The sequence below is a fragment of the Anomaloglossus baeobatrachus genome, chromosome 1, assembly GCF_048569485.1.
Source record: "Anomaloglossus baeobatrachus isolate aAnoBae1 chromosome 1, aAnoBae1.hap1, whole genome shotgun sequence".
NCBI classification, from domain to species: domain Eukaryota; kingdom Metazoa; phylum Chordata; class Amphibia; order Anura; family Aromobatidae; genus Anomaloglossus; species Anomaloglossus baeobatrachus.
The window spans coordinates 338,244,505-338,257,122 of NC_134353.1; the positions used below are offsets into that span (position 1 = coordinate 338,244,505).

At 43.9% G+C, this 12,618-nt stretch overlaps 1 protein-coding gene across 1 annotated transcript in view; it reads left to right on the forward strand.

The window, feature by feature from the left end:
• The window catches only part of GTF2E2 (general transcription factor IIE subunit 2), an 86,502-nt gene that overhangs the window by 40,265 nt on the left and 33,619 nt on the right, over window positions 1-12,618 (forward strand). Inside the window, exons 3-4 of the mRNA XM_075337767.1 lie at window positions 6,272-6,363; window positions 8,092-8,199. Coding sequence (XP_075193882.1) covers window positions 6,272-6,363; window positions 8,092-8,199 — 200 coding nt within the window. The remainder of the gene's footprint in view (window positions 1-6,271; window positions 6,364-8,091; window positions 8,200-12,618) is intronic.

Here is a 12,618-nt window from a genome sequence, read left to right on the forward strand (position 1 = left end):
GTGCTGATTTTGGTCTTGATAAAACACAGTGGAGCTACACCAGCAGATGACATGGCTCCACAAACCATCACTGATTGTGGAGACTTCACACTAGACCTCAAGCAGCTTGGATTGTGGCCTCTCCACTCTTCCTCCAGACTCTGGGACCTTGATTTCCAAATAAAATGCAAAATTTACTTTCATCTGAAAATAACACCTTGGACCACTGAGCAACAGTCCAGTTCTTTTTCTCCTTGGCCCAGGTAAGATGCTTCTGGCGTTCTCTATTGGTCAGGAGTGGCTTGACACAAGGAATGCAACACTTGTAGCCCATGTCCTGGATACGTCTGTGTGTGGTGGCTCTTGTAGCTCTGACTCCAGCAGCAGCAGTCCACTCCTTGTGAATCTGCCCCAAATTTTATGAATGGCCTTTTCTTAACAATCCTATCAAGGCTGCAGTTATCCCGGTTGCTTGTGCCCCTTTTTTCTACCACACGTTTACTTCCACTCAACTTTCCATTAACCCCTTCACGACCGCGGGCAGTAAAATTACGTCCTATTTTAACGTGACTTAACGACCAGGGACGTAACTTTACTGCCTAAAGTTCATTTGATTGCCGTGGCCATAGCAACGGCTTTCAAATGATGTCCCCTGCTGTTTCTTACAGCAGGGGACCTTTGCTTGACTCCGGGGGGGGGTGGCATCGCCACCCCCTATTGACGATCGATGTCATTGGCTGTTCAAATCTGAACCGCCAACTACATCGTTCGCACTGATTTCGGCAAAAATAATGCCTGAATTAGTGCGATACTGTGAGATCCGGCTATGATGGGCTGCAGCAGCTGCAGCACATCATAGCTGGAGCTCTAACATGTCGCCCCCAGCCCCTGCAGCACTGATTGGAGCGATCATGCTCTGACGCGCAATCGCTCCAATCAGTGTGCAGTGGGTTGGTCTGATCTGCAGGTGGCCGCTCTTCCCAGGCCTGTGCTGGTCTGGGGAGCCTCCCCCAGCATGTCTACAGCGTGCACTGGCTGGTACTTGTGGTACCACGCCACCGCTGCTGCTGCCGCCGCCGGTGCTGTCACCGCCGCTCCGGCTCCACGTGAGCATTGTGCTCACCTTGTAGCCCCTGCGCACTCCCGTGATGGCCCCTGCACGCTCTCGCGATGGCCCCTGCCCGTCCCTTCCCGCGATCTGCCCCCCGCCGCGATCTACCTGCCTCCTTCGTGATCTCTATTCTGCTACTTTCCTTCTGCCTCTGTTCTCCGGTATCCCTCTCCCGCTCCCCCTCTGCTCTCTGCCCCCGACGTCCTCTTACCTGCCTTCACCGGGTCGTCCGAGGTCTTCACTGGCCCGATCACATCTGCCTCCATCGCTGGGTCCTTCCTGGGTCTTCTGCTGATCTGTCCAACGTCCTGCCTTCTGCTGCTGTAAAGCTGTCCATCTCGCTTGCTTTCTGTTACTCCTTCAGTTCTTCTGGTCAGTGATCCTCCTGCTAATCCTCTGGGTACTGGGAGTATAATTTTTTTTTTTATTTTTATTTTTCTGTATCCCCTGTCCATTTTTACACCTTATCCGTCTGCGTCCCGCCGAGCACTGATCAGGGATAACGTGTCTGCATCCGTGGTCAGTTTTCGGTGGGACTTTTTTTTCCCCCGTATCCGCAACGCTTTTTGTATCGCATCCGTCCGTGCATCTCCCCGAGCGCTGATCAGGGATGCAGATAACGGATCTGCATCCCTGCTCAATTTTTGGCATGACTTTTTTTTTTTTTTGTCCCCCGTATCCCCGACGCTTTTTGTATCTCATCCGACCGTGCGTCCTGCAGCGGCCGATCAGTGCACCGCGTCTGTGCGTTTGAAAAGTCAAATGGTGCTCCTTCTCTTCTGAGCCCCGCTGTGGGCCCAAACAATTACTTTCCATCACATATGAGGTATCTGCGTACTCAGGAAAAATTGCACAATACGTTTTATGGTGCAGTTTTTCCTGATACCGTTGTAAAAAAAAAAAAAAAAAAGCTACCTGGTTGATGCAAAAATTTTGTAGTAAAAAAAAAATGATTTTCACTGTTCAATATTATCAACTTCTGTGGAGCCCCTGGGGGTACAAGGGGCTCACCAAACATTTAGATAAATTCCTTGAGGGGTCTAGTTCCAAAATGGGGTAATTTGGGGGGGAGCTCCACTGTTTAGGCACCATAGGGGGGTCTCCAAACGTGACATGGTATCCGCTAATGATTCCAACCAATTTTGCTGTCAAATGGTGCTCCTTCTCTTCTGAGCCCCGCCATGCGCCCAAACAATTACTTTCCACCACATATGAGGTATCTGCGTACTCAGGAGAAATTGTACAATATGTTTTATGATGCATTTTTTCCTGATACCCTTGTGAAAAAAAGCTGTGTTTAAAAAGTAAAATTTTCATTTTTTTCCTTCCACATTGCTTTGGTTCCTGTGAAGCACCTAAAGGGTTAATAAACCTCTTGGATGTGGTTTTGAGCAGTGTGAGGGGTGCCGTTTTTAGAATGGTGTCACTTTTGGGTATTTTCTGTCACCTCGGCCTCTCAAAGTCACTTCAAATGTGATGTGGTCCCTAAAAAAATTATTTTGTACATTTTGTTGGAAAAATGAGAAATTGTTGATGAACTTTGACCCCTTCTAACTTCCTAATGAGAAAAATTTTTGTTTCGAAAATTGCGCTGATGTAAAGTAGATAAGTGGGAAATGTTATTTAGCAACGTTTTTGTGTGACATATCTCTCAGATTTATGGGCATACATTTTCAAAGTTTGAAAATTGCGAAATTTTCGCAAAATTTCTTAAATTTTCACAAACAAACGCAAAAAATATCGGCCTAAATTTACCACTGACATGAAGTACAATATGTCACGAAAAAACAATCTCAGAATCGCCAGGATCCGTTGAAGCGTTCCAGAGTTATAACCTGTCAAAGTGACACTGGTCAGAATTGCAAAAAATGGCCCAGTCATTAGGGTGTTTTAGTGGCCGGGGGTGAAGGGGTTAATATGCTTGGTTATTCCCCACTCTGTGAACAGACAGCTTCTTTAGCAATGACCTTTTGTGGCTTACCCTCCTTGTGGAGTGTGTCAATGACTGCCTTTCTGGACATCTGTCAAGTCAGCAATTGGCAACCATGATTGTGTAGTTACTGAACCAGACTAAGAGACCATTTTAAGCACGTAGGAAGCCTTTTCAGGTATTTTTTTGGTAATTATTCTAATTTTCTGAGAACTTTTGGGTTTTCATTGACTGTAAACCATAATCATCAACATTAACAAAAATAAACACTTGAAATAGATCACTCTGTTTGTAATGACTATATAATGTTTCCCTTTTTGTATTGAATTACTAAAATTAATTAACTTTTTGATGATATTCTAGTTTGAGATACACTTGTAGTTCCTTTATTACATTTTTTGTATCACGGACATATTAAATATTTTCAACTTACCTTGCCTGCTCCGTTCTTGGCAACTCCTGCCTGGCTCATGAATATTCATGAGAGCAGGAAAAGCCGACCAGGAAGTAGCAGCTGCAGAGCGGTGGGCGGACGCTGGAGAGCTGGAGACTTCAGCACCATGGACAGCAGCAGTGAAGGCAGGTGAGTAATGTCCATATGCAATCACAGATCACGGAGGGACATGTACGTGTTTTACACGCCAGTGAAGAACGTCAGTGTTTTTCACTGACGTGTGAAACGGGCCTCAGTCTGTTAAAATCAGACTGCACTCTAATGTCACCTGAGTGCAGTCTGTTGTTTTTTGGGTTTTGGTTTGTTTTTTTTTAATATTTTTATTTTCCCTGACTCTTGAGTGCAATCAGATCAAACTCGGGCATGCTGTGATGTTTTAATTTTTTTTTTTCCTAGAACAGGTTCGGTCCAAGGAAAAAAATCAGACCTGCACATCCACATTAAATAACATGGGTCCGAGTGCGATCGGATGGTTTGTCAGATCACACTTAGATCAAAAATATAAATGTCTGCACGAGTTCTAATGAAGATGCAAATTTCCCCTTTAACGAGCTAGGTGTGGACTACAGATTCTTTATGTGGGCGTTTTGCTTTCTTCTGGCACTGGCCAGTGACAATATGTCGTAAAGAGGAAAACACAAGCGCTCCCAGAGAAGGTGACAGCCGTAGCCTGGGTCAGCGTGTCCTGAGAGCGCAGGAGGGCAGAACCATTGTAGTGCCAGACCCAACTACAGTGCAGGCAATAGGAAGGAACTAGGGACAGTACTGGAATTGTGTTGCTTGGAAGAGCCACTTAGTTTAACCCCTTCCCAACTTATCACGTACAATTATGTCATATGTTGGATTCTAGACTTCTGAAAGTGAGCTTGCATCAATGTCGGCAGATAATCCACAGAGGCAGATAGAGCTGTACTTCGTCCACTGCTGTTAACCATTTGTATGCCACAAGTAATCTTTGCGACATTTAAACAATGCAAAATGATAGGATTGCTGTTCCATCACCCCCTCCCCCATGCCCAAACCCCATATATATGTTTGTGTGTGTGTGTGTGTGTGTGTGTGTGTGTGTTCAAATCAACATCCTTTTCCCCGTTAAAATATTGAGATTCTCTGACACTTGAAAAGTCTGGTTTATCAGGATTTAAAATTGACCCAATCAGTAAATGTTGTAGTGAGAGAATTAAATTGATTTTTTTTTTTTGAGGGGTGATTGCAGGTACTCCATTTAAAAGTGCAATAAATGATCAAAACATAATATGTACCATAAAATAGTATTAATAAAACATTGGGTGTCCCCCTCAAGGGCCATCTAGTCCAACCCCCTGCGAGTGCTGGTTTTCTTTAGGCTACTTTCACACATCAGTTTTTTTCCATCAGGCACAATCCAGAAAAAAAAACTGATACGGCGCCAGATCCGTTTTATCCCCATTGATTTGTATTAGCGCCGGATTGTGCCTGATGGCCTTGCGCTGCATCCGGCTATTGCCGGATCCATCGTAATTGGCTAATGTGGTGGCCTGATGGAACATCTCTGGTAACGTTTTTTGTCTCTGACAAAAAACTTCATCCCGCCGGATCCGACGCGATCCGGCATGGTTTACAATGGAAGCCTATGGATGCCGGATCTGGCGTAATGCAGCAAAAAAAAGGATGCGGCCACCGGATCCATTTTTGTAAACTGAGCATGCTCCAATTTATTGCAAAAAAATGGACGAAACAGATGCAAAAACTTATGCGCCGGATCCGATTTTTGACGGATCAGATATACCGGATCCATAAAAAAAAAAAGGATCAGGCGCATCCGTTTCTACATATTCTGTGCTGGAGTCGTTGCATCAGGCACACACTGGATTGTGCCTGATACCAAAAAACTGATGTGTGAAAGTAGCCCTAATCATTCCATCTATATCCAGCTTCCGCTTGAAGATTTCCATTGATGGAGAGCTCGCCACCTCCTGTGGTCGCCTGTTCCACTCCCTGACTGCCCTCACTGTCAGAAAGGTTTTCCTAATGTCTAATCTGAATCTCCTTCCTTTTATTTTCATCCCATTGCTTCTTGTATTTCCGTGTGCTAATGAGAATAGGGTGGTTCCCTCTGCACTGTGACTGTCTTTCAGATATTTGTAGGTCGCTATTAAGTCTCCTCTCAGCCTTCTCTTTTCAAAACTAAACAGTCCTAGTTCTTTTTGCCGTTCTTCATGTGACATGGTTTGCAGACCTTCTACCATCTTGGTTGCTCTTCTCTGGACTTGCTCCAATAGATCGATGTCTTTCTTGAATTGGGGTACCCAGAACTGTACTCAGCATTCCAGGTGGGGTCTGACCAGGGCAGAGTATAGGGGAATAATTACCTCTCTTGATCTAGATTCAATGCTTGTCTTGATACAATTTCACCGCACTTGAACGTTTTCCCCATCTTCCAGTAACTGTAACAAAAAAAAGAAATGGTGCCGTTCAAAACCACTACTCGTCCCGCAAAAAACAAGCCCTCATACGATTGTCAATGGACAAATGAAAAAAGGTGATGGCCCTTGGAAGAAGGGGAGGGAAAAAACGAAAACACAAAAACATTAAATTATTTGGCTGAGAAAGTGTTAAATTTAAAAAAAAAATTAAAATGAATTTCCCTCTTTCAATGCTAATTTTGCTGTGATCCCTGTGCAACCCTTTCTATAGGAATCTAAAGATCTATTCAGTTCTTAGCTGAGTAATCCTGGTGCGTACATCCATTATGTTCATGGACCTCTATGTAAGGACTGACCCAAACTGTGACTAATCTTAACCCTTCTCTTCACAGATGGAAGCAATGGATCATTTAACCTCAAGAGCCTTTCTGGGTCTTCTAACTACAAGTTTGGTGTTCTGGCAAAAATTGTCAACTATATGAAGGTAATTTGTGTATATTATGCGTATTTATGGCACAAACGGTATATAGACCAGCTCACCTGTCTGAGCTCTGATCAGAATGAGTCCTCCTGTTTCCTACTATGGTGCACGGATCCTGGACTGGGAGAATATCCTTGGCAATAAGGAAAATGGGAATGGATCCAGCAAACACTCGGGAAGTCCAGATGGCATTAAAAACAATTTTGGCAAATCTATTGAAAAAAAGTAAAAAATGTACAGAGCTGGAGACCATGAATATACGCAGGACACACGCAACTATGGACAATGCGTTTCGGCAGTGTAAATGCGTATTTATATACACTATTTCTAAGGGTTTATTTCTGAGCGATTTAGAAAGCAAACAGGTGTTCTACTCATTGTCATTAGTTTTTATGTGGACTACTGGGTGACTACAGTCGTCTCCATTGGAATATGGTCAAGACACTTTTCGTATGTCTAGTATACTTCTTGTACTAGGGAGATTCATATCCAGCTATTTATAAAGCTTATTCTGCCGTGGAGCCACTGTATCTGTCCTGTCAATTCATGCAGAAAAAGGATAAACTGTGCTGGGTCTGCGCAGCCGCTGAAGACTTCTATAAGGATGAATAAGGACCCCAAAAAGGCAGATGTCATGTGCCTTTTGGGTGCCTTAATTCAAAGGGCAAACCTTTATTAGCTGGGTGTATATCACTATCTATGTATGAGGGTTCTTAGAAGCTGGACAGCTTTGAAACGCATTGAAAATAACACAGCATTGTATCTGTTGGTGTGCCCTGGATCGTCCTTATAGAAGTCTTCAATGGCAGAGCGGATCCAGCAAGGTTTATCCTTTTTCTGCTTGCTTCTGTACCCAAGTATATACTCATGTGTCCGCAGCAGCTGTACATCCCAAACACATATATTGTTGTGTATGACACTACTTTTGCAGGTGAGCACACTACTGTCACCATTTGTTCTCTCACATTGGATAAGATCCTATTTCTCTTCTTATTTCCCAATTCCCTCACTGTCCATTACATACACAGACTGTGCCATCACCACTGAGATATGATCCATCCATGGACCTGGGTATCTGCTGCTACCTAAGTTACCACATCTAGAGAGATTCCCAGAGCGTTTTCCCCATTCAGTCTTTGGTAGAAGGTGCTTTTATCAATTATAAATTTAAAATTGACCAATATCATTAATCATCCCAGTTGAAAACCATCCACCGTATTGCTATTGATTGCTCTTTTGCCCAAACCATCATTTCATCTGTGGCCAACCTTCTACACAGTCATGTGTGAAATAGCAGCCTGTGGCTAGGCACATTCTCTAACGGCCAATCGCTCTCTCTTCTATTCTTTTGAGTTTTGTATTCATTTCTGCTATGAGCTACGGTATATGTCTGGCACTTTCTTAGAAAACAAGAGTCTTACATACAGGGCTCTTTTCCAGTCTTGCCTTCTATGTTTTACTTTCTAGCTTCATTGGTCTCTTATTAATAAAATATATGGTGCCTCCAGCTGCCATCATGTTGTCTTCTTCTGACCCTTCCCTGACCATAAAAGCCACTCTCATCCACGTAGAAACATTGAGTAATAAGTGATTATTGCTGTTATTTTTAATGCAGTGAAACAAAGCAGCTGCATGCCTTGTATTCATTTTTTTTTCTTTCTGTTTTCGCTGGCATATTGCTAAATGTGATGGTTGCCTTCTTTTGCATATGATTCTCCCACTACTCTGCAGACAAGACATCAGCGTGGTGACACACATCCACTGACTTTGGAGGAAATTCTGGATGAAACGCAGCACCTTGACATTGGGATGAAGCAAAAGCAATGGCTCATATCGGAGGTAAAGACAAGCTACTGGTCGTTTGTTAATTTCTTTCCATAGAAGATTTATTAGAAAAGCTGTTACTTTAATTTTTTTTATCAAATAAAAGACATGTTTTGTCATACACTTGTTTATTTCCTTTGTGTGCATTGGAAAAACACGAAAAACACATAGGCAAATTGGACATAATTTCAGTCATAACCCCAAAAATGGACCAGACAAAATTGTTTGCACCTTTCCAAAATTGTGGGTAAACAACTTTGATTCAAAAATGTAATGGTCATTCAAACTCACTTGTGGTAAGTAACAGGTGTGGGCAATATGAAAATCACACCTGGAATCAGATAGCAAGGGGAGAAGTTGACTCAGACTTTGCATTGTGTGTCTGTTTGCCCTACTAACCATGGAAAACAGAAAGCAGAGAAGAAAACGGTCTGAGGCCTTGAGAACCAAAATTGTTGAAAAATATTACCAATCCCAAGGTTACAAGTGCATCATCAGAGATCTTGATGTTCCTTTGTCCATGGTGTGTAACATTATCAAGAAGTTTGCAACCCATGGCACTGTAGCTAATCTCCCTGGACGTGGATGGCCGAGAAAAAGTGATGAAAGGTTACAACACAGCATAGTCCAGAAGGCTGTTAAGCTGCCCCAATTAGGTTCCAAGGAAACTCAAGCTGTCCTGTAGGAGAGTGCATCAATGTCAGTGCGAACTATCTATTGACATTTGAATAAAATGAAATGCTATGCAGAAGACCCAGGAGGACCCAGCTGCTGAAATGGAGACATAAAAAAGCTAGACTACAGTTTGCGAAAATGTACATGATTAAGCCAAAATCCTGCTGGAAAACGTCTTCTGAACAGATGAGACCAAGATGGAGCTTTTTGGTAAAGCAAACCATTCTACTGTATAACAAAATCAGAATGAGGCCTACAAAGAAAAGAACTCAGTACCTATAGTCAAATATATTGGAGGTTCAAAGATTTTTGGGGGTTGTTTTGTAGCATCTGGCACTGGGTGCCCTGACTGTGTGCAAGGCATCGTGAAATCTGAAGATTACCAAAGGATTTTGGATCACAATGCCCTGTGTCATAAAGCTGGGTTTGCATCCTAGGACATGGGTCTTCCAATAGGACGATGACCCCAAACCATACATCAAAAAACACCCAGACATGAATGGAAACAAAGTGCTGGAGAGTTCTTCAGTGGCAGCAATCAGTCCGGATCTAAATCCCATTGAACACCTGTGGAGAGATCTCAAAATTGCTGTTGTGATAAGGCACCTTCAAATATGAGAGACCATGAGCAGTTTGTGACAGAAGAGAAGTCCAAAATCCTAGTTGCGAGGATTAAGAAGCTAATGATGGTTTTACTAATCAATTGCAGTTATTTATTCTAAAGGGTGTGCAACCAAATATTAATTTGAGGGTGCCTACAATTTTTTGTCTAGCCCATTTTCGGGGTTTGTGTGTGAAATTATGTCCAATTTGCATTTTTTTCCCTAGTGATCGCATCATTTAGAAGGTTGTGAAAGGGAGGGGGCCCATAGGCGCCCTCGTGATGAAATCATGGGGAGCCAATGGTTGTCATGGCACCCAGATGTCAAACAATTATTGCAATAATTAATAAAAGGAAAAATAAACCCACAAAATAAAGAACAAAAAATATTACACCAATAGATACAAATATTTATGTCGAAACAAAAATCTACTTACATAATCGCCACTTTCGTCTGTTCCTCTATTCCGTCATGCTCCATGGCATTCTGTTGCGCAGCCGCAGTTCGAACTGCACCTGTGCAAGTTACATACATCACCCGCAGCTCCACACACGGCTCCGCCCCCGCACATTACACGCTCGGCTCCCCTCCCTCACATTACACACGCGGTTCCCCTCCCTCATATTACACACGCGGCTCCGCCCCCCGCACAATATACCTGCGGCTCCGCCCCCCGCACATTACAACCTCAGCTCCGCCCCCCGCACGTTATACCCGCGGCTCCGCCCCCGCCCGTTATACCCGCAGCTCCGCTTCATACTCCCGCACAGCACAGTCCTGCAGACATAGAGCAGAGTCCCCTGGAGCAGCAGCTTCTGATCATGTGACTGATTACATGACGGTAACATCACACAGGTCCTGTGAGCACATGGTTGCATCTAGATTGGAGTGGATTTTTGACGATCTCCCTGCTGCCTCCATTCATTCTACACAGTTCAGTGCTGGAGTGAGGACCAGGAAGCTGGAGCATCGTTCGAACTGCGCCTGCAACTGACAGTGCCGCGGTGCATGCCGGAATAGGACAACGGACACAAATGGAGATTATGTATGTAGAGATATATATATATATATATATATAATGTGTGTGTGTGTGTGTGTGTGTGTGTGTGTGTGTGTGTGTGCGTGTATATATATGTAATAATATAATATTATGTATATTATTATGTACATATTATATGTACATTATTATGTACATATATAATATTATGTATAATATTATAATTATGTATGTAGAGAGATTATATATATATATATATATATATATATATATAATATATTATAATATAATCTCTCTACATACATAATCTCCAGTTGTGTCCGTTGTCCTATTCCAGCATGCACCGCAGCACTGTCAGTTGCGCAGGCGCAGTTCGAACCGCTTCTACTGTCAGGGCTTTACTGCAGTTGAATGCTTTGTGGCGCCGTAAAGCATTCAAATGCAGGAAAATCCATGACAACATCCTGCAGCGGCCGCTCCATACACCGGACGCTATTACGGAGGGGTCTGTGTGACTGCGGACTGCAAGAAGCAGCTGGAGGCACCGCGGGAACTGAGGAGAGGTGAGAATATCTTTTATTGTGTGTAAACAATGGCATAATAGGGTACAGAAGGGAACCAGCAGGAGTGCATTATTAAACAATGGGCTCATTACACCAGGGCACATTACTAAACAATGAGCTCATTACTGCAGGGCACCTTACTATACAATGGGGATATTACAGCAGGAGACATCAGCCCCCCCCATCAGATCTGTATGCCCCCGGCCCCCCCATCAGATCTGTATGCCCCGGGCCCCCCTGCACCAGATTTGTATGCCCCCAGCACCCCCGCACCAGATTTGTATGCCCCCAGCACCCCCGCACCAGATTTGTTTGCCCCCAGCACCCCCGCACCAGATCTGTATGCCCCCAGCCCCCCCCACCAGATCTGTATGTCACCATAACTGTATGCCTCCAGCCCCCCCTCACCAGATCTGTATGCCTCCAGACCCCCCGCCATATCTGTATGCCTCCAGCACCCCCTCACCAGATCTGTATGCCCCCAGCCCCCCCACCAGATCTGTATACCTACAGCCCCCACCTAATCTGTATGCCACCATGGGAGTAGCAGCCGCGCTTCGCGACGGTACTGATGATCACAGATGTGTGATGTCACGGAAGAGTATGGAAGCGTGGCCGGGTATGTCTGCGATTGCCTGTTGCAGCAACATTGCTGAAGGCATGGCGATGTCAGGGAAGCACAGACATACCCGGCCACACCTCCTTACTGCTCCGTGTGCGATGTCACGAGAGAGAGAGCTCTGTGTTTGTTAGAGCTGAGTGTATAGCAGAGCTGAGTGTATAGCAGAGCTGTGTGCGTGTTAGAGCTGAGTGTATAGTAGAGGTGTGTGTGTGTGTTTGTGTTAGAGCTCAGTGTATAACAGAGCTGTGTGTGTGATAGAGCTGAGTGTATAGCAGATCTGTGTGTGTGTGTATTAGAGCTGACTATATAGCAGAGCTGTGTGTTAGAGATGACTATATAGCAGAGCTGTGTGTAGGTGTGTCTTAGAGCTGAGTGTATAGCAGAGCTGTATGTGTGTGTTAGAGAGAGAAAAAAAAAATAGTTATATTATATTACATTACATATATACATATACACACAGTCAGGGCCAGAAATATTTGGACAGTGACACAAGTTTTGTTATTTTAGCTGTTTACAAAAACATGTTCAGAAATACAATTGTTTATATAATATGGGCTGAAAGTGCACACTCCCAGCTGCAATATGAGAGTTTTCACATCCAAATCGGAGAAAGGGTTTAGGAATCATAGCTCTGTAATGCATAGCCTCCTCTTTTTCAAGGGACCAAAAGTAATTGGACAAGGGACTCTAAGGGCTGCAATTAACTCTGAAGGCGTCTCCCTCGTTAACCTGTAATCAATGAAGTAGTTAAAAGGTCTGGGGTTGATTACAGGTGTGTGGTTTTGCATTTGGAAGCTGTTGCTGTGACCAGACAACATGCGGTCTAAGGAACTCTCAATTGAGGTGAAGCAGAACATCCTGAGGCTGAAAAAAAGAAAAAATCCATCAGAGATAGCAGACATGCTTGGAATAGCAAAATCAACAGTCGGGTACATTCTGAGAAAAAAGGAATTGACTGGTGAGCTTGGGAACTCC